This window comes from Elephas maximus, chromosome 9, assembly GCF_024166365.1.
Source record: "Elephas maximus indicus isolate mEleMax1 chromosome 9, mEleMax1 primary haplotype, whole genome shotgun sequence".
Lineage (NCBI taxonomy): Eukaryota > Metazoa > Chordata > Mammalia > Proboscidea > Elephantidae > Elephas > Elephas maximus.
The window spans coordinates 66,528,014-66,555,188 of NC_064827.1; the positions used below are offsets into that span (position 1 = coordinate 66,528,014).

The 27,175-nt window shown below is 40.0% G+C and overlaps 1 protein-coding gene across 8 annotated transcripts in view; it reads right to left on the minus strand.

Moving 5' to 3' along the window:
- ASTN2 (astrotactin 2) overlaps positions 1-27,175 on the minus strand; it is a 1,062,617-nt gene that overhangs the window by 616,452 nt on the left and 418,990 nt on the right. For all 8 annotated transcript variants that reach the window (XM_049897085.1, XM_049897083.1, XM_049897084.1 and 5 more), the window contains one exon: positions 11,756-11,923. In XM_049897085.1, coding sequence (XP_049753042.1) covers positions 11,756-11,923 — 168 coding nt within the window. The remainder of the gene's footprint in view (positions 1-11,755; positions 11,924-27,175) is intronic.

Sequence of the window (27,175 nt, forward strand, 5' to 3'; positions counted from 1 at the left end):
CACTGGTCTGGTTCTGCTTCCTTTGGAATCCACAGTTTATAGCACAGTACGTAGCATATTGTTATTAGTCAATAAATATTTCCAATGAGTGAAATTTAGTTCTTTGTTGTCTATCACAGCACTGTCTTATAGAACTTTCTGAGATGACAGAAATGTGCTATATCCCTGCTGTCCAATATGGCAGTCACCAGCCACATGTGGCTATTGAACAGTTGAATGTGGTCAATTTGACCGAGGAACTGAATTTTTTATTTTATTTCACTTTAATTAATTTACATTTAAATTTAAGTATATACATACGGCTAGTAGCTGTATTGCAATCATTCTTTTGCTTCATGATCCAACTCTAGTCCCTCTCCATCCAGCAAGTCTTCCCTGACTGCTAAGTCTCCTAGTAACTATTTTTTTCTTTGTGATTCTACCATATTTATTCCATTAAATCTGTGTTTTGGATCACAGTTGTAATAGTAGCCAAAGTTTATTGAATTCTATGTGCCAGGCATTGTTCTAAGTGCTTAGTATGCTTTATCTAGTTCAATCCTCATAACAATCATCTGAAGATTTTTATACTATTGTTAACTCTGCTTTAAAGTTAAGAAAAATGGAGGTATAGAGAGTAAGCAAAGTGACCAAGGTCATGTAGATCCTTAGTCATTTTAATCCCACTCGTTTTGAATCTAGAGCCCAAGCTCCTGACCACCACAAAATGTTGCCTCTTATTAAGTATAGAAACTTGTATCAGTCCCATATTTCCTGTGTGTATATGTTGTCTATCCTTCTGGAGAGAAAGAAGCATTTCTCATCCTCTTTGCACATTCTACAAAGTCAGAGTTGAACATAGTATTGGCTTTCAATCCAAATTTGTAGTATATGGATTTTTAAAGTAAAAAAAAAAAAATATGTTTAGAAGTTTTCTCAAATGTTTTGGATTTTTTTTTCCTCTGGAAAATAATAAAACATACATCTATTGCATTGGGCAAATTGCTGCAAAAAACCTCTTTAAGTGTTAAAAAGCAAAGATGTCACTTTAAGGACTAAGGTGTGCCTGACCCAAGCCATGGTATTTTCAATCACTTCATATGCATGTGAAAGCTGGACAATGAATAAGGAAGACCTGAGCAGAAGTGATGCCTTTGAATTATGGGTTGGTGAAGAGTATTGAATATACATACCATGGACTGCCAAAAGAACGAACAAATATGTCTTGGAAGAAGTACAGCCAGAATGTTCCTTAGAAGCAAGGATGGTGAGACTTTGTCTCATGTACTTTGGACATATTATCCGGAAGGACCAGTCCCTGGAGAAGGACATCATGCTTGGTAAAGTAGAGCGTTGGTGAAAAAAGAGGAAGACCTTCAACGAGATGGATTGACACAGTGGCTGCAACAACGGGCTCACACATAACAATGATCTTTGGGATGGTGCAGGACCTAGCATTGTTTCATTCTGTTGTACATAGGGTTGCTACGAGTCTAAACTGACTCGACAGCACCTGACAACAACAGCAACATATATAACAAACATATTCATTGAATATAATTAAATATATTATCTAATTTAAATGCCAGTACATTATATTTGTGATGATAAAATCTGGTCTTAAAAGCTGAAGTGCTCCTCCTTTTTGGTAGCTGTACCCCAGAGATGATCACCAGAGATGTCTCAGGTTACCTTCTTATATGAAAATTTGCAATATGAGATTTTAATTCTCCCACAACAACTTTCAAGTGGAGAAGCAAAGGTCACCTTCTACTTTTAGGGGGACTAGCAAGTTCCCAATAAGGCAGTTTTCAGGGTCTCTTCTGCAGCCCATTCTAAATGTCTTGTCCTTCCCAGTTTTTCTGCTGCAAGCTCCCTGAAATTTTTATGACCTCATCTTTGACACAGATTGTCATTTTTTAAAGGACCTCAACCCTCTTCCACAACATAACATTTTACAACACATTTAAACCAAATATAGCAAGACTCCCAAACAGACATATAAAATGGTTTCTCTACAACTCATAAATGCTGTCACAGTTCCACCTCTCAATTCTGTATTTTTCCCTTGTCCACAAAACAATTGGGTCCTTTTATTTTTTCAAGTCAACTTATTCTGTGAATTTCGAAGGATTCATGCCTACTTCTGAGAATTCTTTGCAAATACCTATCAGATGAAGACTGCCTCTCTCTTTTCAATGCTAAGCAAAATCTTACATGCACTGACTCATCAAAACAATGGATTGTCTTTTTAGTCTGGGTCCAAATCCCAGCTGTGATATTTAGTAAATATATGACTTTGGGAATGCCAGTCAACTACTGTAAGGCAATAATAACTACCTAAAAGTGTTGTTACAATGATCAAGATGGTTATATAAAGCTGCAGCATGGTGCTTGGTACTTTGTTAAGTGAATAACAAATTGTAGATGCTATTATCATTCCAGTATTCAAGTAGCTCCTGATAGTTCACCAAAAGTCTTTTAACTGGAAACTGTATCTGGCTGTTGTCTAATCACTCCTATCTGCTATTCTTAGATAATGAAGCATCAAACGGATCAATCTGATGAGATAAAGGGGCTCTTATGATTAGCCGAGTCATTTCACAGAATTTAAGCAGAAAAATCCAGGTTTGCTGTTTTTGTCTTGCATGTCTGAATAATAAGACATGACACTCTTTAACTGACACTTCATTAAGGTGAGTTTTGTTTAATTCAGGTTCTGGTCAAGTTCAGAACCAGGGAATGATAAGGTAGAGAATACTGTAGATTCTGAGGATCAGCCTGATTCCATGGAGGACCTGATTTTCCTAGCTGAGGCTCAAGCATAGCTGGACATGGGCTAATCCTGAATAGATCTTACTTTATTTGATTTCAAGAAAGACAAGTGGTATTCCCACTCAAGGGAAAAGGTAATTTTCAGAAGATAATTAGCTGTACCAGATAAGACTTCAGTGCACACACACTTGAGACAGTGTCATTGTTCAGCACCCTGAGAACTATCCATGGTCCTGACACTAAACCTCTACATTCTACCCATTTACCAAGCTTTGACCATTCACAACCTGAAACTTTTTTTTTCCTCCTCTCCATCCCTTCTTCCCTCTCTTCCTTTTCTCCTTCGTCTCATCCTTCCTTCCTTCCTAGAAAATATATATTTATACAGAATATATTTCACTCCCTGAGATAAAGCAATAAATGAAACAATAAAAGTTCCAGTCTTTATGAATCTCATCTACAAATATATCCTCTCTGATCTGCCAGCAGGTTGGCTATCTACAGATAGATCCTAACTCATTTAACTTTTAACTGTATATGTCACTTGCACCCTATCTCATTTCAATCCTACATCCCCTACAAACCTCCCAGGTCACAATCTCCTTCAAGGCAGGGATGTTCTCCATCCTGCCCACTCTTGGACTTTCAAGCTCCATAAAGTCCTTGTATCCTTTTACATTTTAATGGCACAGGGCTCAGAAAATAATAGAAACAATCTATAAACATGGGAAATATTCAATATACTATAAGACAGCTATATGACATAACTGTACACACTGTGTCTTATTTATATCCTATTACAAATAAAAAGTGGCTGCTGAAGACATGAAAATAAACTGAATATGATGGCGAACATGACTGAAGTTCATATCCACTGTGAAAGGAAAATTCAATCTACTTTAAATGTCATTTACAAATTGTTTCAATCATACTTACGCTCTAAGTTATTAGCGCTTAAAAGGTCATAGAAGCATAGATTTTGAACGAAGAAATATCTTAGAAATTCTTTAAGGTTATAATTTGTATCTTGCTACTAATTCACTGACATTCACCAACTTGTTTAGCCTTGGTGGTCCTCAGTCTCCTCATCTGGATTAGACTAGTTGATCTTTAGGGATCCCTCTTGCTCTAAAACTTTGTTTTCATTCCTGGCCTTGTTAAAGAGGACGACTGTGAAGTTCATGGAATGTGACATATCAAGGTCAAGTGGCAAATATGTGGCAAAACTGGAACTAGGATCGAAAATATGTGACTCTTTCCATTGCACAAGTTTAGAAAGCCATGCAACAACTAAGTGAAATACCAGCAAACATGAATATCCAGTATATTTTAAGTTTCTCCACCAGGTGGGCAGCTCCTGGAGGGCAGAAACTGTATCTTATTTTCTTCTCACACAATCTAATGCAGTTGAACATTGCTGAATTAAATGTGTCTCATGAAAAATTTATTGAATTAATAAGTGAAGACATAAATGACTGAATAACTGGTTACAAAAATAAGAGTAGACATTATGTATTGACTGTCCATTTTTTTTATGAGAAATGCATTTTAAATTTCATTTTTCATTTCATCCTCACAACTCTGCAATTTGCTACCCTCATGTTTGTGTTTACGAAAAAAAGTGAGGCTTCACATGTTAACCTGTTCAAGCCTCAGAAACATGAAATGTAGAAGCAAAGATCTGAACTTAGTTCTGTTTAACTCTTAAGGATATTCTATTTCACTGTGGCTCACTAAACATTTGAATGAATAAATACATGGAAGAATAAATTAGTGACTAACTGAATTAATTTTCTGTTGTCACTTGCCCCGTGTACATTGGGCCATATTGTTAAAGGTTTTCTGTATAGAACTTACCATGATATCACACATGTGTAGAACTTTAGTAAAGCTGTTTCACCATGAGACATTGCCCATAATGATATTCTTGAGAGTCAAGGCCTAATCACTTGAATTGTTTGGTGCTGCGTTTTAAGAGGCTATAGCAAGTAGTCCTTGAGTGTTTACTTTCTGGCCTTGAAGAGATGAAGTAATGGTAGTCTATTCCGGAAAGGAGTATAATGCCACCTTCTGGTGGCATTTTCAGGCCTTTACCAAGTTCTTCTTCACCTTAATCTTGATTGGTTTGTTTTCATACCATCCAGTAGTGTGCTGGTAAATGGCTGGCTTTATGAAGAAAATAAACCCTGATTTGTACCATTTGTCAATTTTATTGGTGTAAATATCCTTGCCATAGCCAACTTTCAAGCTATCAATGTGACATCACTGAACACAAAGTTGGGAAGACTCTCTTGAGTCCATGGATTCTATTCCGTAGCCAACCCTGTGGTTGGTACTAACTGTTGAAACCCCTAGTAAAAAACACCTAAGCTGGGCTGTGGCTTAACACCAGGAAATCTTGGCCAGATTCACCCATGCCTCAAGGCACTTATATATGCTTCAGCAAGCAGCAGAAACTCCCCCACTTTATTCCTCCTTCTCTGTCACTTGGGAGGAATGATCCTTCTTATTGACACATTCCAAGAAAGCTATAAGGCATGATGACTAATGATTTTACAACGTGACTCTGTCCAGTTGTACAGATCTCAACCCACAGGAGGAAGGGCTTCTTTAACGAAAACTAGGTCATTTTTGACAGATCCAAGACCTATAAAGTATACAGGATTTAAAGGTACAGTTTTTCCATGACTTCTCCCAAATTCCAATTCCTGATAGAAGGCATGGGAAGAAGTTAGATGCTCCCAGCAATAGCTGGACAGATGTGGATGGCAGTCTCCCTGTTTCAGTGGCTAATATAGTCTCCTTAAATCCTTTGGTGGTTCTCAGAGTCCTGAGATCCTTATAATTCTATGAACTGTCTCCATCTTACATTTACAACTTTGGCTCTTTCAACTTCCCCAGCTCCCTGCCCATCTCATGTTCAGTACCTGCTCCAGATGCCAACTCAACCATGCTACTCTCTGGACTCTGGAATCATTCCCAATTGTCTCCCTCTTTTTTTTTTTTTTTTGAATCATGCAGATCCCTCTGCCTGAAGCACTCTCACTACTCATATGCCTTATCAATTCGACAAGACTCAGTTAAACAGTCATCTCTTCCATGATGTGATGTATCTCCTGATATCCACTTCTAGAATGTCTCCTCTTCTGCAGGCATGAGATGCTTTGTTAATGCCTCATTCTTGATTCATCCCATATTGTGTACTTTTTAATAACTATATATGTGAAAATTCTTTTTACTTGTGAGTATGTGAAGTCCATGAAGGCAGGAACATTGTCCAATTTGCCTGTGATTTTCCATAGCACTTAGCACACAGACTTATGGGTTGTAGAATTTGGAAAATCTTGACTGAATCGATTCTAACAAATTGAAATAACTTCTACAAAGTGAGTCTTAGTCAAGTCACATGAAAATATATACAGGTATCTCATATTCCCACTTATACTTCTTAACTATTGACAAGTTTCATCTCTTTATGCCTTGAGTGACTTATGTGACTAGGGTGCTTTGCTGGGCATTGGGGTGTGAAGGATTCAAAGATGAATAACACACAGTCCCTGGCTTTAAGGAGCTCACGCTTTAGCAGGAGAGGTGAATTTCCAAACAATAATCCTAGTTTAATCAGGTTTTTGGTCATCAAAGAACCCTGAAGAGGCTGCAGAAGAACTCATCCATTCTACCTACAAGGAATGGGAGGCAATTACGCCTAAGTTAGCAGAATTTTGGAAGGAAGATGATTAAAATATAAAAGGCATTTCAGGTAAAGGGAGGAGCCTGAACTCCGAGTCAGAAGGCTAGATGTTGCATGGGGTGTTTGGAGGAAATTAGTGGTGAATGCAAAGAGGGATACTATTAGAGATGTGCCTGAAGAAGAGTGAAATCAGATCATTCTAGAGGTTATCTGGCTGGCTACTAGACAGTTCTTGATAGCCAAAGTTCTCTAGATCAGGATTATATTTAATCTGAGTACATGTGTAAGTGGATACAGAAGAAGAAACTAGAACTGGGCATAAAATTGATTCAAAGAGCATGGAAAAGGAGATTTCCTTCTTTCCTTCCCTCCCTCCCTCCCTCCCTCCCTCCCTCCCTCCCTCCCTCCCTCCCTCCCTCCCTCCCTCCCTCCCTCCTTCCTTCTTTTTCCTCCATCTATCCTTCCCTCCTTTCTGCCCTCCCTCCCTCTCTTTCTTCCTTCCTTCTTCTTTGTGCTTTAATTATGTCAGGTGGTATGCTAAGGTTTAGAGATACAAAGTTGAACAAAGACACACACTGTGTACTCCCAACCATCCCCCAAAAACCTTGCGGTCTGGTGACAGATCCATACAAGTAAAGAACGACACACACTGCAGAGAGATAAAAACTATGACAGATGGAAACACAGAGGGCTATGAGAACTCAGAAGATGATCCTTTAATCCAGCCAGAACTGGATTGGGGGATCAGAGAATGCCTCTAGGAGGAAATATCTTTAGGTTGAATGATAAAAAATAAAAAGGAACCCCTGCCTCCCAGGAAAGTGGGAGAAATGCTTTTCAGGTGCAAGAGATAGCCTGTGAAAAGGGATGGTGGCATGGGAGGACACAGGGCCTTCAGGGAACTGCAGATGGCTGGTGTGGCTAGAGCCAAGGGGTTGTGGCAAATAGCAACAGAAGATGAGGTGATAGAAGTGAGCCTGGTATTCTCAGGATAATAAAATTTATGAATTTGGTAGCTGGGCCTTTCATTGTGAGCAGAGATTTGAGAGAAATGGGGCATTGGTGATTTAGTGATAGAATTCTTGCCTTCCATACAGGAGACTCAGGTTCAGTTCCCAGTCAATGCACCTCGTGTGAAGTTACCACCTGTCTGTCAGTGGAGACTTCCATGTTACTATGATGCAGAACAGATTTCAGCAGAGCTTCCAGATTAAGACATTCTAGAAAGGCCTGGGGACCTACTTTTAAAAATCAGACAATAAGAAAACCCTATGAATCACAACGATCTGATCTACAACCAATCATGGGAATGGCACAGGACTAGGCAGCATTTTGTTCCTTTGTGCATGGCATCACTAGGAGTTGGGGGCCAACTTGGTATCAGCTAACAACGCTGACATTTGGTAGGAAGAGTGTTTACAGCCTTGCTGCGGTCAAGTGTAGTAGTACTTAGGCCAGAAGTATTGGCAATGACTGACAGTATTGCCAATGCAGAATGTCAGCCCCCCCTCCCCACCCCCACCCAGGCCTACTGAAGCTTGAGAAGCACTGGTTTAGAGTATGAGCTCCAGGATTTAAATACTGGTTCTGCCATCTTCTGACTGTGTGACCTTGGACCTGTCACTGTTCTTCTCTAGGCATCAATATTAGCAGCATAAAATTAAGGAGGCAGAGCCAGTGGAGTCTAGTGACATTTCCAACTCTAAAATGTGTGTGTGTGTGTGTGTGCTTAATTCTAGAGCATATTGGTGGAATCGCTGATTATCTTCAAAACTGGCAAACACATGCCTGCTCTCAGGATGACCCACTGCTTGGAATTATGCCCTCAAGCCTGAAGCTGAAGGAGAGATCATCACAAGCCATGAACTCACACCCAAAAGCACGTCAGCTGGGAAACTAGAAGGTCAAACCTAAAAGTTTTGATTAGAAGAAAGAAGCCTCAGTTGTCTGGTCATATAACGCACCAGAGCTGAGATGCGTTTTCCAAATAGCTCCTCCCCCTATGTTATTGTTGTTGAGTGCTGTCGAGCTGATTCTGACTCACAGCGACCCTACAACGCAGATCTATAGAACTGACCCATAGGGCTTCCAAGGAGGGGCTGGTGGATTCGAACTGCTAACCTTTTGCTTAGCAGAAGCAGCTCTTAACCACTGTGCTACCAGGGATCCCCATATAGGCCTATAGAAAGGATGCAATAATGAGTCATAGTAGGCTCCTGACTAGAGGACAATAGGGACTGGAAAGCCAAACCCTGACCCTGCTTTGCAGAGACACAAGAATTAGTCTGGAGAAGGCTTCTCCTTATTCCTTGACCTCCTTGACCTGGGCCACTGGGACCCATTACTTCTACACAGGGATGTTACCGTGCATCATTGCAATGAGTCTTTCAGGCAAGCTGATCAGACTCTTGTTGGAAAGAGGAATGAAGTTTCAGAGAAAAGTAATAGATACAAATTGCAAATTTTCTGGAAGTATGGGGCTGTGGGAAGGGCAGAGAATGGCAGTATAAGGAGACATGGGGTTCTAATCCCAGCTCCATTTCTAATTTGCTTTGTGACTTTGGCAAGTCCCTTCCGTTCTCTGACTCCTATTTCTGTATTTGTGGGCAATAATAGCCACCATTTATTAAGCAACAATTATGAGTAGGATATCCATTTACTGAACATTTACTATAAATAACAGAGTCTCATGGCTTTAAATACCATCTACATGCTGTTGACAGATTTTTATCTCCAGCTAATCTCTCTTTTTTGAATTTGACTTATGGATTTAAATGTCCATTCTTCATCTCTTCTTTGTGTTTAGTAATCATCTCAAAATTATCATATCTAAAATAGTACTCTTGACCCCATCGCGCCAACCCTGACCCTCCTACAGCATCCCCTGCTTTTGTCCATTTGTCCTGTTGTTCAAACCAAACAACTTGGAATCATTCTTGATTTTCTGTTTCTCACATCCCACACCCAGTAACAAATCCTGTGAAATCTACACTCAAAATATATCTAGAATCTGATCATTTATCACCATCTTCTCCTCTTACCACTGTGGTCCATGCTACCATCAGCTCTTGCCTAGATTAAAGTAATAATGTCCTTGAAATCCCCCTAAGTTGAATGACCACATATGGCAGCCAGAGTGGTCCTTTTAAAACACGGGACAGATGTTTTGGTTAGGATCTTCCAATGGCCTCCTCTCTCACTCAGAGTAAACTTTACAATCTTTATCATCCTGTAGTTGACCCTGGTAACCCTGGTGGTATAGTGGTTAAGTGTTACAGCTGCTAACTAAAAGGTCAGCAGTTTGAATCTACCAGGCACTCCTTGAAATCTCTATGGAGCAGTTGTACTCTGTCCTATAGGGTCGCTATGAGTCAGGATCAACTCGATGGCAATGGGTTTGATGGATTATAGTTGACCCTTGGTGCAGTCACTTCTCCATCCACCAGCTCTTTGATTTCACTTCCTAATCCTAGCCTCTGTGCTCTCCAGCCATGCTCGTCCCCTGTTGATGCTGAACAAATGGTATGTTCATATGCTCCTGTTGCAGAGCTCTGGCTCTTGCTATTCCCTCTGCCTAGAACACTCTTCCTCTGTCACTTCCTTCAGGTGCCTGCTCAAATGCCATATTCTCAGAGAGAACATCCCTGACCACCCTCTGTACAATAGCAGCCTCACCCTCAATCCCCCAGCACTACTTATTCTTTGTGCTTTGCTTTATTCCTCTGCTTTTGGCATTTATCATTGTGTGACAGAATATATATATATTTACCTGTTGGTCTGTGGTAGCACTGTATAAAATTTACTGCATCGATAGGAATTCTTGATAACTGTGTTGTCCTAAGAGGTAGTCACTAATCGCATGTGGCTATGGAGCACTTAATATGAGGCTAGTGTGACTGGGAAACTGAATTTTTTCTTGTATTCAATTTTATTAATTTTTATTTTAAATAGTCACATACATCTAGTGGCTATAGTATTGGATGGTGTAGGTTTATTTATGTGTCTCCCCACTAGAATGCAAACTTAATTAGGGCAGGACTATTTTTTTTTTTATTGTACTTTAGATGAATGTTTACAGAACAAACTCTTTTCTCATTAAACAGTTAATATACATATTGTTTTATGACATTGGTTAACAACCTCACAATATGTCAACACTCTCCCTTCTCAAACTTGGCTTCCCTATTACCAGCTTTCCTGTCCTCTTCTGCCTTCTAGTCCTTGCCCCTGGGTTGGTGTGCCCCTTTAGTTTTGTTTTGTTCTATGGGCCTGTTCAATCTTTGGCTGAAGGGTGGACCTCAGGAGTGACTTCATTCCTGAGCTGAAAGGGTGTCTGGGGACCATACTTTCAGGGTTTCTGCAGTCTCTGTCAGGCCAGGAAGTTTGGTCTTTCTTTTTGAGTTAGAATTTTGTTCTATATTTTTCTCCAGCTCTGTCCAGGATGCTCTATTGGGATCCCTATCAAAGCAGTCAGTGGTTGTAGCCGGGCACTATCTAGTTGTGCTGGACTCAGTCTGGTGGAGATCATGGTAGATATGGTCCATTGGTCCTTTGGACCAATGTTTCTCTTGTATCTTTATTTTTCTTCATTCTTCCTTGCTCCTGAAGGGGTGAGACCAGTGGAGTATCCTAGATGGCTGCTCACAGGCTTTCAAGATCCCAGACGCTACTAGTTAAAGTAGAATGTAGAACATTTTCTTTATAAACTATGTTATGCCAATTGAGCTAGATGTTCTCTGAGACCATGGTTCCCACAGTAGGGCAGGACGTTTGCCTAATTTATTCACTGTTGTGTTCCCAATGCCTAGAAAATTGTCTGGCACTGTATGGATATCTGCTGAATGATTAAATACATTCATATACTAAAACCTTTTTATGCATCATCTCATTTAATCCTAACAAGCCGGGGGGCTAAGTGCTATTTTCATTGTCAGTTTGCATATGAGAAACTGGTGTTCGGAGAGAAAAAGTGTTTTGCTAAAGAACACTCAACTAGTAAGAGGCAGAGACAGGATCTGAACTCACACATATTAGACACTTTACTTTGTGGAGTTGGACTAGGTACTCTCTGTGATCCCTTCTGACCTGAGAATCTGTGGTTCCTCTTGAAGGTCCTGAAGGTCCCTTTTCAGGCACTTGCAGCATATTGGATTGAGGGACCTTTACATAAATACCTAATTTCTAGTCTGCCCCCTAGCTAGCCTGGGTGAGGAGTCTTGTTGATCAGACAATTACTCAGAATCTATGACCTTAGGCACCCTTCAGCCTATACCTTCCTCCCTTTCTCCCCAGCCGGCCCCCATAGCTCACCAGTCTCTGGGTCGCAGAGCTGCTCACAGGCATCTGTTGTCCTCTGTCCACAGAGGTCCCTCACCCACGGCGAGGTGGCGTTGATCTGGTAATACAGGGACAGCTTGGCAGGATTTAACCAGTCGGAGATGTCCAGGTAGCTCCCTTCACTCACCACGAAGCTGCTCCCTGTGGGTGAACAGAGAGAGACAGCTACTTTCTCCCTGATTTTAGGGTGCAGGTGTGTCTGGCTGCCAGCACTGCAGGCCAGGAACGCAGACAGGTCATATAACCGCCCCTCTCCCCATCATCTGTTCTCACTTGTCTACAAACATACACAGAGTGTTCACCATATGCCAGTTATGGTGTCAAGAAACAAAAGAGAGACAAATCAGACACGAGACAGTCCAGCCTAGAGGTTAAGAGTGAGGACCTTAGGACTGAGGTGACGTGGCTTCACATTCTCCTTCCACCCTTACTAGCCATGTGACTTTAGGTACGTCTCTCAGCACCTCTGGCCTTGGTGACATCATCTGTAAATGGGAAACCACAAACCTACCTCAGAGGTTTCTTGAGAGAATGAAAAAATTAATGTAGGCAAAGTGCTTAGCTAATGCCTGACTTATTTTTAATAAAATATGATTAAATATTACATTTTAAAAGAAAAAAAAAGCTAATAACCCTGTTACCCAGGTACTCCCTCTAGGACAAGAGACACTAACGCTCATAGGGCCAGGTGGGTGATGGCAATGGGAAAGACTGGCTGAGTGTAAGGAAGATATCACCCAACTCTCCTGGCCTAGCTTTTGTTTTTTCATTTTAATTTTTGATTTTAAAAGAGTGATGTGTTCAATGAAATCTCCAACTGTCCTAAGGGAAAAAGCAGCAGTATGCAATGAAAATAATGCCTCATTATTGGGAAACAAGAGGGCAAGTTGGAGCTTGGGATGAACTGGACACTGCAGCCTCCATCAGAATGGGACAGCTGTGATGGCTCCAGCCTGTTCTGGTTACAGGGGACCAGTGGCGCCAGATCTTCAGATGTTCTTTGAAAGAGGCTGAAAATTTGGATTTTCATTATAATCAACCAGTTTTTAAATGATGATTTAAATTTGTTCTTAAAACATTGCTTAGGCCAAAGAAAAGACCCTAGATTGCAATCTTTGTTCTAATATGCTCCTCATTAATCTATATCTAACTATCTGTATGTATATATACCTGTATAAAGTTTACATACATTATATACATGTATACATAATTTATATACACACACATACACATACACTTTTCACACTTTTTTTTCCACAAGGGGTAGAAGTCCATTCAAAGTGGTCATATGCTGTATGTAAATGGTGAAGTATATGCATGTAGCAATAAAGCCGATGTAGAAAAAGAGCTCAAACAGGACCAGGCTTCACAAGCTCATAATTGAAGAGTGATTGTAGACTCATGGCTGATCTAGGGTCTTCGGCAGTAACCCTATAGGACAGAGCAGAACAGCCCCACAGAGTTTCCAAGGAGCACCTGGTGGATCCAACTGCAGACTTTTTGGTTAGCAGCTGTACTCTTAACCACTAAGCCACCAGGGTTTCCTAAGGAGAAGTAAACCTTTTTAAACTCATTGACCTTGACCTATTGATGTTGTTAGGTACCCTCCAGTCAATTCTGACTCATGGGAACCCTATAAGTTACAGAGCAGAACTGTTGCATGTGGTTTTCTGTAGGAGATTTTAAATTGTTTTTCACAATGGATGTGACTCGCCTTCTTTCTCTAAGTCTGCCTCTCTCTACTTCACTATCAACCAGCAAAAACTGCATGCAGTTCCCCAAAGAGGGGTTCAATGGGCTCAGATAACAAGCAGAATATTAGTTTGACAGAGCCCCCTCTGTCAGGTCACATCAGACCTTCTAGCTGACCTATGGTTGGGTTCCTCTGGGCGCTGGTAACCAGCGGTGGTCCAATAGGCAATGGCCAGGAAGGCAGGGTCACATCAGGTCTTGCCTGGCTGCCAGGGGATAAGGCTATGGGTAAAGAAGTTTCCTTCAGAAACTAAGGGCTTAGCAGACAATGATAATCTTCTCCAACCACACAAGTACTATGGTTTATATCAACGCTATGGAATGAGTTCCTAAGTAAACACAGTGCAAGATTTGGTGAGGATGAAAGAGTCCACGTGGAGCAGAAGGAGTAGATAGTATCAGGCTCTGAGATAAGGAAATGGCCACATTTGAAGCTGGCCCTAAAGTCCTTGGCAGCTAAAGGATAAAAGGAGTCTGTGAGATTCCATATTTCAAATTTCTGGCAAGAGAAGATATGCAAGCCTATCTGCAAAGCCATATTTCCCCCCCTGGAACTAAGCCCAAGCAGAAACATGTCACGTGGGTCCTTGTGCAAGACACTGAACATCAGTATCAACTACATATTTTTCTTTTTAAAAGCGCAGTCATGCTGTTTAAATGGATAATTCTTATATTTATTCTCACTAAAGACTGAGGGATGGATATTGAATTGTGTCCCAGGGCTGAGCTTGGCTAATCTCACTACTTCAGGAAAGCTACACCGTGCAGTGATAAAAAGAATAGAGTCAGCAAGACAGGGATTCAAATGCTCACTCTGCTCCTTACTAGATCTGTAAACTTGGGCAAGAAAACAATCCTGCCCTTCATAAGGTTAATATAAAGATTAGATGAGACAATGTATCTGTCTTAGGTCAGATTCCTCAGAAAACGGAGTCAAAGGCAGAGGCTGAATGCAGGAGGTTTTGGGGGCATGTCTTAGTTTCTTAGTGCTGCTGTAACAGGAATACCACAAGTGGGTGGCTTTAAAGAAGGTAAATTTATTTTCTCACAGTTTAGGAGGGGGAAAGTTCAAATTCAGAGTACGGATCTAAGGGGAGGTCCTTCCTTGCCTTATTTCAGCTTCTAGTGTTGGCAGTCCTTGGAGCTCCTGGGCTTACAGATGCATCTGCCTCCATCATCATTAGGTAGCTTCTGACCTCCCTTGGGCTTGCTTGTCCCTGTGTCTATCCTGCTCCTTATAACTCTGGATTGATTAGGTTTAGGACACACCCTACACCAATATGACCTTACTAACATAACAAATAAAACCTTATTCCCAAATGTGATTACAACCACAGGTATAGGGTTAGGATTTCAATACGCACACACACACACACACACACATTTATATGTTGAGGGGCACAGTTCAATTCATAACAGGAGACTATTTTTGCAAATAACACTTTACAGGGATGAACAAACTGGTATTGGGTAGTGGGTATTTGATATCGGTTGAAATGCCCTTTCAGTGGAGGGTACTGTCCCAAAAAGGACTCAGTTGACAATGGTAAACCAAGAGCATTCTTGACAGCTGAGGGAATAAGTTACATCCTGACAGTGATCCCGGGTGCAGCATTACAACAGACACTACAGTATGTGAAGTGCCTGGTACTCTCTTCTTTTTACTTTGGTTTTACTTTATCATTTGGATTTCTTATGGACTTGAAGGTTCGAAATGCAACAACAGTTAACAGATATCTCTCAAATATGAGCCTTTTTGGCAGGGTCTAGCTCGAGAACAGGTTATCCTTAACTTCTCTAAAAAGATGGTATACAGAGCTATACCGTTGGTGCAATGGCAGCAGGGAAAAACTGTCCTTTGTGTGCCCTCTCTGTGCTGGCCCCTGGGATAAACGTGTTATACATTCTACTTAGTTAATCCTTAAACAGCCTTGTAGGTTAGGTATTTTCTCCATTGTATGGAAGGGAAAATATGAAGCTCAGAGAGAAATTGATCAGAAAAATTTGCACAGCTAGTAAGTCACAAAATTAGAAATCGAACCTAGATTTTTCAGCATCCAAAGCTGGCCCACCCATCCTTCCGGCTGTCCTAAGAATCAGGGGCTCTGGATATCAGACAAAATTGCCTTCTGTGATTCTTTCACTCTGCCTCTGGAATTCTGTGCATTCATCTCTATCAGGTAGGGCATAATGTTGGAGGGTTTCCCTTCTTCTAATAGACTGTGATTCCCTACAGGGAAGAGGTTATGACTCATTGTCATTGTTATCATTAGGTGCTGTCTAGTCTATTTTGACTCATAGTGATACCATGTGACAGAGTAGAACTGCCCCATAAGGTTTTCTTGGTTGTAAACTTTCTGGAGGCAGATCACCAGGTCTTTCTCCTGAGAAGGCCCTGGGTGGATTCAAACTGTCAACCTTCCAGTTAGTAGCCAAGCACCTAACCATTGTGCTACCAGGGCTCCTTCATGACTCACTAGTCCCCATCAATTCAGCCCCCAGTAAAATGTCTAGCACATTCTATGAGTTTAGTGAATGTCTGTCAAGTGAATTCATGAAATCAAATATCCATGTCCGACTACAGGGAAGTTCAACTCACTTCATCAGGGCATTGTGAAGGAGGAATGCCTCTGTCCTGATCCCACAGTTTATTTATTTATTTATTTTATCCCGTGAGATCCAGAATCTAAGATTAGCGATTCAGAGTCTCCCCAGTTCCAAAACAAAACTTCAGCTTCATTGACACGGCTCCTGTTCACTTCATAGGCTTGTGATGTGAAACACAGGTAGAGGAATTCAGTGCGACAAGGCACGAGAGAATCAGATAGTGAGAGGACATAACTTTGTGCGAAAGTTAATTACTACGACTTAATCCAACCATGTGTTCATTTAACCAACACTTATTACCCCCCTCTCAGTGTAAGAGAAATAGACATAGAGATAAGTAAGAAATGGGCCCAATGCCTAGAGAGTATCATGGACTAAACAAGGGAGATGAAATATGTATACACATAGCTATAATTTAACATAGAGTGAGGGAAAGGTCCCTAGGTGGTACTAATGGTTTGCACTTTCCAATTAACCGAAAGATTGGCAGGTCAAACCCACCCAAGCAATGTGGAGGAAGAAAGGCCTGGAGATCTGCTTCCATGAAGATTACAGTCAAGAAAACCCTATGGAGCAGTTCTACACTGTCGCACATGGGTCATCATGAGTCAGAATCAACTCAACAACGACAGAGTACAAAGAACTGCCTGAAAACAACATAGGTCACTTTTGGAGATAAAGGCAAGCAAAAAAGGGGGTCAGAGAGGAATCGTGGAAGAGATGGCCTTTAAGCTAGACCCTTAAGGATGAAAAGAAGAATGACAAATGAGGTGAAAAACACAACACAGTGAACTGTGTCCTCTAGAACATACCCGTGTGGCCATTGCCCCTTAAGGACTGGCTACTGACCCAATGGATCCTCCTCTTATTCTCCCTACTACTTACTGGGTTATTTCCTGCAACTAGCACCTATATATATCGTGTCAGAGATTCATTCACTCATCCCATTTATATATTTGTTCACTTAACAAAGTATCTACTACATGCCAGGCTCTGTCCCAGGCTTTGAATGAGTAAAATATAGTTTCTGTCTGCTGAGAGTTTACAATCCAGGAATGGAGATCAGGGATGGCAACTCTAAGGCAAAGTGTGTTTTCCTTCTTCTTTCTTATTCCCCAGATGAGACCATACCTCATTTAACTCTGAAACCACCATAGTGCTTAGGATGTACTGGAGGTTTAAAAGATGCTGGGGCTCTTGGGTCACGGGTATGTGTGTGTGCGTGCATGTGTGTGTGTGTTGTGTGTGTGAGAGAGAGAAAGGGATGTCAAAGACTAGCAAGCATCATTCTCTGAGTAAATTCTAGCATCACTTTGGGAATAAAAACCACATGGAAAAGGAATAAAAATGCATTCCTTCTTGAGTATCACATTTCTCTTTCTTTCCTCTGGAACCCCTGTTTTATTTTCTTGACTTTAAATCAAAAGTACTTTCCCTTTTTTGGGTTCTCTGAGATTCTGTTCTGTGCTCAAATAGATCTTCCCAGAGAGCAATGACTGAAATGAATCTCTGCCAAAATCTCAAATTCAAAATGTCATGTTCCCTTATTTTTAAAATATATACATATATATATATTTTTTTTCTCCTACTGGCTTGTGGAAATATACATCATCTAATTAGCCAAATGGATTTTCAGTTCAGCCCAATCATTTCCTTATCTAGCATCTGAAGCCCGCTGTTGCTCAGGGGACTGCACAGGCATGGAGGTCCTCATTAACTCTGATCTTCAATTACATTGATTATAAGCCTGCTTCTGTAATTGTGCAGCATAGATCAGGGGTGAGCTGGGGCGCTCAGGCCACTCTGTAGTGTTCTCTGAAGTCATAGCCACAAATGCCCCCAAAGAAACAGGAAGTTACAGATGAGAACTAAAAATACCACAGAAGGAGGTATCACCAGACAAAATTGCCTGGAGAGCCAGACAGCAGCTGTAAATTCCTTTCATTACACCTGGAGTCCTGAGACAGACCTCTGAGAACTAGGGAGAGGTGATTTCAAAAGAAGGCTCTGGTCACAGTGGTGAATGAGGAGCTAAGGAATGAAAGATCGCAGGGCTGAATAATGGTCTTCAAAAATGAAGTGCAGGGACTTCTAGGAGCTTAAACAATTCAGTTCTTTCTTTTCTTCTCTTCCTTTGGATAAAAAAAATAATTAAAGGTTCCCTTCCTTCTGTTACATCATGTAACACTCCCCATCCCATCTGTCAGGGTCTTGGACCTGGGAGAAATGCCTTTCCCAGGCATAGGATAAAAAATGAACTCTGTGATGAAGCAGAGATGAGAACCCTACTTATCCTAAGCTCAACAGACCTGTGAAGAACGCACTCATCCCTACCCCTTCTCAGTCCACAAGCGACAAGTCAGGCTTGAATACATTTCACCCACCTACTCTCAACAAGGAGCTATTTAAGAAGTGAGAGACCAAGCTCTGCAGAAATGAGGACTGGTTGTTTTTAACAGTATGAAGGTTTGTGAGAGTGAGCAGAGGGGGCCCGATAGCTGGGAGGTCTCAGCTGTGAGAGCAACAGTTCCCAGGGTCACCATAGCCAGGGGTGGCAGTGTCTCTTACAAGCTTCTATGAGAGAGGGATCAGCCACCATCTCTATGCCTTCACCTCTTGGTCTTGGCTTTCCAACTCTCTTCCTTTCTACCATTCTCTACCCCCATTTCCTTAGATTAACTTTAAACTCCTATTCCAGCTGATTGTCTCTACTTATGTCTTATTTGACAACAACTCTACCTACAGGTGACCAATTGCTGAAATGCAATCCTAGCTATGGATGTCTTGCGGGTTCATGGAACCCAGGATAAAAACCCTGGCCTATTTGCATCCATCCCTCAGATGCCCAATCTGCTGCCTGGCCTGGCTCTGAACACTTCCAGCATCACTGGATGGACAGAGGGAGCGGCAGAGGGATTATAACGCATATGCAATTCTGCTAAAGTCTGTGAATATGATGCAAACGTCAAGGGGAAGATGGAAATGAAGGAAACACTAAGAAACTCCGATATGAATTCACCTAAACGGGCTATTTTAAGGAGGGTCGACCTCTTTCCTTTTGCTCATTCTACATGAAATTGAAATCTGCTGTGGCAATCACGCCATAGATCACAACTGAATGCTATATTAGTTTCCTAGGCTGCCGTAACAAAGTACCACCAACTAGGTGGCTTAAAACAACAGAAATTCATTTTCCCACAGTTTTTGAGGCTAGAAGTCTGAATTTAAGGTATTGGTAGGGCCATACTCCCTCTGAAATCTCCAGAGAATTCTTCCTTGCCTCTTCCAGCTTCCGGTGGCCTCAGGCATTCCTTGGCTTATGGCGGAGTAACTCCAGCCTCTGCCTTCATCTTCCTAGGGCTGTCTTCCTTCTGTATCTATCTTTCTCTTCTTATAAAGGCACCAGTTCTACTGGATTCAGGACCCACTCTATTCCAGTATGACCTCATCTTAACTTAAATACATCTGCACCAACCCCACCTGTTTAGTGATGGGAAAGGCAAGGCCGGATGTGGTGAAGTGTGTACAACTGGACCAAGGTAAATGATGACACTAAGAAGTACACAAGAATGAGGGACATTATTGGTAAATGACAAACCTGTTTTCAAATGAGGCCACATTCTGAAGTTCTGGGAAGGACATTAATTCTGGGGGGCACTACCCAATCCAGTAAGCTAGCTAAGGAAGCTATATATTTAATTTTAAAGAATATTAGAAAACATTGAGTCTCTCCATTCTAGTGTTTCTCAACTTTTTTTCATTATCACCCTCTGAAGAGCTTATGCCCTTAATTACCCCTTTCATGAAATTTGAATATCACAGATATACTATATGTGCCATTTATATACTGTTTTTTGTACTGTGCTTTATACATACAAATAATATGATTTTTTTTGTGCCCCCGAGAATCAGTTTTTGTCCTTTCTTGAGTGATACCATCTCTGTGATCTAGTCAAATGCCTTCTGTTAGAAACAAGAAAACTAATTGTTAAAGAAAGAGAGTGAAGTGCTGACAATCCTTTTACTGAAATATCTACCACTAGAACCTAGACTTTAGACTCCAAGCCTCTCAGCACTGTGAGGGAAGTAAGGATTAGGAAGGTGGGCTGGCTTTCTCAAGGCCACACAGCTGAAAAGTGTCAGAGCCAGACCAGAGTCCATATGCTACAACTTGTAAGGCAGGGCTCATTTCAGTATTTCACAATGAAAAGGAGATCCATGGAGGTAAGTGAGTTGTCATGAGGCTAGACTTCCCTCACTGGGAGAGGGACACATTGATAAACCATGTCGTGGAAGAAACCATGCGGAACTCATGGTTAGATGTCCCATATAGAAAAATAGGGAGATGAAAAGGCCATTGGTATTTTGAGTATTTCATGCTAGAAAAGAAGTTATTTCCAAATAAAGTTATATCAAAGCTATCTCCCTCCAAATGGAGGGTCGCCTGAAGTGCCAGATGCACATTTGCTCCAGGTAATTGTTGCGTTTCTACCATTTTCTATCTTTCCTGCCTCAAACTGTGACCAGAGTCTGGCTAGAACAGATTGCCACAGAATTCCACATGACTTAATATATCTGTAGTCCACTGTCAAAGTTAAGTAGGGGTGTCTGAGTCTGGACAAACCAGAATTGAAGCTTCGACAATTCAAAAAATTTATTTTTCCTACAGAGATATAACAATCTGGCACTGAGCTAGGTAACAGGGGAAAAGAACAAAGTCATGAAATACTTCTCATTTTTCTTCTACTTGTTAAATTCTTTAAAGTAGAAATTTGGTTAAAGATTGAAAGCAGCTATTTATCTTTTTTTTAATTTTTAAAATAATTTTTATTGTGCTTTAAGTGAAAGTTTACAAGTCAGTCTCTGACATATAAACTTATATACACCTTACTACATACTCCCATTTACTCTCCCTCTAATGAGTCAGCCCGCTCCCTCCTTCCAGTCTCTCCTTTCCTGACCATTTTGCCAGTTTCTAACCCTCTACCCTCCCATCTCCCCTCCAACAGGAGATGCCAGCACAGTCTCAAGTGTCCACCTGATGCAAGTAGCTCACTCCTCATCAGCACCTCTCTCCAACCCATTGTCCAGTCCAATCCATGTCTGACGAGTTGGCTTCGGGAATGGTTCCTGTCCTGGGCCAACAGAAGGTTTGGGGACCATGACCACCGGGGTCCTTCTAGTCTCAGCCAGACCATTAAGTCTGGTCTTTTTATGAGAATTTGTGGTCTGCATCCCACTGTTCTCCTGCTCCCTCAGGGGTTCTCTGTTGTGTTCCCTGTCAGGGCAGTCATCCGTTGTGGCCAGGCACCACCTAGTTCTTCTGGTCTCAGGATGATGTAGTCTCTAGCTCATGTAGCCTTTTCTGTCTCTTGGGCTCATAATTACCTAGTGAGCTTGGTGTTCTTCATTCTCCTTTTATCCAGGTGGGTTGAGACTCATTGATGCATCTTAGATGGCCGCTTGCTAGCTTTTAAGACCCCAGATGCCACTCTTCAAAGTGGGATGCAGAATGTTTTCTTAATAGATTTTATTTTGCCAATTGATTTAGATGTCCCCTAAAGCCATAGTCTCCAAACCCCTGCACCTGCTTTGCCAACCTTCGAAGCATTCAGTTTATTCAGGAAACTGCTTTTGGTTTAGTCCAGTTGTGCTGACCTCCCCTGTATTGAGTATTGTCCTTCCCTTTACATAAAGTAGTTCTTATCTACTATCTAATCAGTAAATAACCCTCTCCCACCCTCCCTCCCACCTCCCTCTCGTAACCACAGAAGAATGTGTTCTTCTCAGTTTAAACTATTTCTCAAGTTCTTATAATAGTGGTCTTATACAATATTTGTCCTTTTTGCAACTGACTAATTTCACTCAGCATAATGCCTTCCAGGTTCCTCCATGTTATGCAATGTTTCACAGATTCCTCACTGTTCTTTATCGATGTGTAGTATTCCATTCTGTGAATATACCATAATTTATTTATCCATTCATCTGTTGAGGGACACCTTGGTTGCTTCCATCTTTTTGCTATTGTAAACAGTGCTGCAATAAACATGGGTGTGCATATATCTGTTCATGTAAAGGCTCTTATTTCTCTAGGGTATATTCCGAGGAGTGGGATTGCTGGTCGTATGGTAGCTCTATTTCTAGTTTTTAAGGAAACGCCAAATTGATTTCCAAAGTGGTTGTATCATTTTACATTCCCACCATCAGTGTATAAGTGTTTCAATCTCTCCATAGCCTCTCCAACATTTATTATTTTGTGTTTTTTGGATTAATGCCAGCCTTGTTGGAATGAGATGGAATCTCATTGTAGTTTTAATTTCCATTTCTCTAATGGCTAATGATCAAGAGCATTTCCTCATGTATCTGTTAGCCACCTGAATGTCTTCTTTAGTGAAGTGTCTGTTCATATCCTTTGCCCAATTTTTAACTGGGTCGTTTGTCTTTTTGTGGTTGAGTTTCAGCAGAATCATGTAGATTTTAGAGATCAGGCACTGGTTGGAGATATCGTAGCTGAAAATTTTTTCCCAGTCTGTAGGTGGTCTTTTTACGCTTTTGGTGAAGTCTTTAGATGAGCATAGGTGTTTGATTTTTAGGAACTCCCAGTTTTCTGGTTTCTCTTCAGCATTTTTAGTAATGTTTCGTATTCTGTTTATGCCTTGCATTAGTGCTCCTAACGTCGTCCCTATTTTTTCTTCCATGGTCTTTATTGTTTTAGACTTTAGGTCTTTGATCCATTTGGAGTTAGTTTTTGTGCTTGGTGTGAGGTATGGGTCCTGTTTCATTTTTTTGCAGACAGATATCCAGTTATGCCAGCACAATTTGTTAAAAAGACTATCTTTTCTCCAATTAACTGACACTGGGCCTTTGTCAAATATCAGCTGCACATATGTGGATGGATTTATATCTGGGTTCTCAATTCTGTTCCATTGGTCTGTGTGTCTGTTGTTGTACCAGTACCAGGCTGTTTTGACTGCTGTGGCTGTATAATATGTTCTAAAATCAGGTAGAGTGAGGCCTCCCCCTTTGTTCTTCTCTTTCAGTAATGCTTTACTTATCTGGGGCTTCTTTCCCTTCCATATGAATTTGGTGATTTGTTTCTCCATCACACTAAAAAATGTCGTTGGAATTCAGATCGGAAGTGCATTGTATATATAGATGGCTTTTGGTAGAATAAACATTTTTACAATGTTAAGTCTTCCTATTGGTGAACAAGGTATGTTTTTCCACTTATGTAGGTCCCTTTTAGTTTCTTGCAGTAGTACCTTGTAGTTTTCTTTGTATAGGTGTTTTACATCTTTGGTAAGATTTATTCCTAAGTATTTTAACTTCTTAGGGGCTACCATGAATGGTATTGATTTGGTGATTTCCTCTTCGATGTTCTTTTTGTTGATGTAGAGGAATTCAACTGATTTTTGTATGTTTACCCTGTATCCCGATACTCTGCTGAAGTCTTCTACTAGTTTCAGTAGTTTTCTTGAGGATTCCTTAGGGTTTTCTGTGTATAAGATCATGTGGTTTGCAAATAGGGATAATTTTACTTCCTCCTTGCCAATCCAGATGCCCTTTATTTCTTTGTCTAGCCTAATTGCTCTGGCTAGGACTTCCATCACAATGTTGAATAAGAGCAGTGATAAAGGGCATCCTTGTGTGGTTCCCATTCTCAAGGGAAATGCTTTCAGGCTCTCTCCATTTAGGATGATGTTGGTTGTTGGCTTTGTATAAAAAAAAAAAAAAAAAAAATTTTTTTTTTTTTTGTATAAATGCCCTTTATTATGTTGAGGAATTTTCCTTCTATTCCTATTTTGCTGAGAGTTTTTATCATGAATGGGTGTTGGACTTTGTCAAATGCCTTTTCTGCATCAATTGATAAGATCATGTGGTTTTTGTCTTTTGTTTCATTTATATGGTGGATTACATTAATGGTTTTTCTAATATTGAACCAACCTTGCATACCTGGCATAAATCCCACTTGGTCATGGTGGACTATTTTTTTTGATATGTTGTTGAATTCTATTGGCTAGAATTTTGTTGAGGATTTTTGCATCTATGTTCATAAGGGATATAGGTCTGTAATTTTATTTTTTTTTTGTGCTGCCTTTACCTGGTTTTGGTATCAGGGATATGCTGGCTTCATAGAATGAGTTAGGTAGTAGTATTCCTTCCTATTCTATGCTTTGAAATATCTTTAGTAGTAGTGGTGTTAACTCTTCTCTGAAAGCTTGGTAGAACTCTGCGGTGAAGCCATCCAGACCAGGGCTTTTTTTTGGGGGGGGGGGAGTTTTTTGATTACCTCTTCAATCTCTTTTTGTTTGGTATGGGTCTATTTAGTTGTTCTACTTCTGATTGTGTTAGTTTAGGTAGGTAGTATGTTTCTAGGAATTCATCCTTTTCTTCTAGGTTTTCAAATTTGTTAGAGTACAGTTTTTTGTAGTAATCTGATATGATTCTTTTAATTTCAGTTGGGTCTGTTGTGATATGGCCCATCTCATTTCTTATTCGGGTTATTTGTTTCCTTTTCTGTATTTCTCTAGTCAGTCTGGCCAATGGTTTATCAATTTTGTTAATTTTTTCAAAGAACCAGCCTTTGGCTTTGTTAATTCTTTCAATTGTTTTTCTGTTCTCTAATTCATTTCATTCTGCTCTAATTTTTATTATTTGTTTTCTGCTGGTGCCCGACGGATTCTTTTGTTGCTCACTTGCTTTTCGTTCAAGTTGTAGGGACAGTTTTCTGATTTTGGCTCTTTCTTCTTTACGTAAGTGTGCATTTATTGATATAAATTGACGTCTGAGTACTGCTTTCAGTGTGTCCTAAAGGTTTTGATGGGAAGTGTTTTCAGTCTTGTTGCATTCTATGAATTTCTTTATTCCCTCCTTAATATTGTCTATAACCCAGTCTTTTCTGAGCAGGGTATTGTTCAGTTTCCAAGGGTTTGATTTCTTTTCCCTGATTTTTCTGTTATTGATCTCTACTTTTATGGCCTTATGGTCTGAGAAGATGCTTTGTAATATTTCGATGTTTTGGATTCTGCAAAGGTTTGTTTTATGACCTAATATGTGATCTATTCTAGAGACTGTTCCATGTGCACTAGAAAAAAAAAGTATACTTTGCAGGTGTTGGATGGAGTGTTCTGTATAAGTCTATGAGGTCAAGTTGGTTGACTGTAGCAATTAGATCTTCCGTGTCTCTATTGAGCTTCTTACTGGAAGTTCTATCCTTCACCAAAAGTGGTGTGTTGAAGTATCCTACTATAATTGTGGAGGTGTCTATCTCACTTCTCAATTCTGTTAATGTTTGTTTTATGTATCTTGTAGCCTTGTCACTGGGTCCATAAATATTTAATATGGTTATATCTTCCTGGTAAATTGTCTCTTTAATCATTATATAGTGTCCTTCTTTATCCTTTGTGGTGGATTTAACTTCAAAGTCTATTTTGTCAGGAATTAATATTGCCACTCCTGCTCTTTTTTGATTATTGTTTGCTTGATATATATTTTTTCCATCCTTCGAGTTTTAGGTTATTTGTGTCTCTAAGTCTAAGGTGTGTCTCTTTTAGGCACCATATAGACAGATCGTGTGTTTTTTTTTTTTTTTTTTTATGCAGTCTGCAACTCTCTGTCTCTTTATTGGTGCACTTAGTCCATTTACATTCAGCATAATTATAGATAAGTATGAGTTTAGTGCTGTCATTTTGATGCCTTTTTTTGTGTGTTGTTGACAGTTTCATTTCTCCACTTACTTTTTTGTGCTGAGAAGTTTTTCTTTGTAAATTATGTGCTCCTCATTTTCATAGTAGTCAAATTTATTTTTGCTGAGTCGTTATGTTTATCTTGGTTTTTATTTTGAAGTATGGAATTGTTAGACCTCTTTGTGGTTACCTTAGTATTTACCCCTATTTTTCTAAGTAGAAACCTAACTTATATCATCGTATATAGCCTTGTTTTCCTCTCCATACGGAAGATCTATGCCTCATGTATTTAGTCCCTCTTTTTTGATTATTGTAATCTTTTACATAATGACATCAATGACTCCCTGTTTTGAGCATTTTTTTCTTTTTTAAATTAATCTTATTTTGTTTTTGTGATTTCCCTATTTGAGTTGAAATCAGGATGCTTTGTTCTGTGACCTTGTGTTGTGTTGGTATCTGATATTATTGGTTTTCTGACCAAAGAATTTCCTTTAGTAATTCTCGTAGCTGAAAGCAGCTATTTATTTCTAACTGAAGAGTTTATACTTTTTTTCTTCATTACTTCACTGGGAATTCATGCATCAGACCCAATCTCAATGTTGGATTTCTTTTTGATCTAAGATCAGTGCTTCTTGAATAAACATGGTGGACAGTTGCTCCCAAAACTCAAAGGTCTTTTAGCTCTGACTTCATAATACTGAAATATCTCCCTTTCTGTCAAGAGACATCAGGGTTGATGTCACCCAGTGTGGTAACTTATGGTGCCACCCCTCCATAGACCTCCTTCTGTGCCAAACCATATAGAATCCTTGGTAATATTTATTATCAATTTTAGTCATAGAATAATATGTGATATTATTGTAAATTGCTTAAACATAATATTTCTCAGATTATATGACTACTACCAGCAAAACGATTTTGTAAAATCTTTTTACATTGAATTACAACATTATTAGTTACACATTATTAGTAATTGAGTGGAAGCCTTTTTTGATTTTTCTCCTTCTTTTCCTTTAATTACTATATCATTCTCAAAAAAGTTATTGACATAGGCTCACAAATACTAATTACCAGAATATTGTAGCTAAAACACTAGAAAACTTGACAAAATCAACAACTAGAAAAACACCAGCAGAAACGAAAATAACAGCGAATGCTTGTAGCATGTAGCCATTTTAATGGGAAATGATGACAACTCTGACTGGAGTGATGAGAAGGTTCCAAAAGCAAATTAGCATAGAGTTTTAGCCTCGTAGGTAAACTGGAATTATGAAAAATGGTTTTGTTGTTATAACTGACTGGAGTTTTTTTTTTTTTTATAAAAAAATACATTTCTGCTGAAACTCTA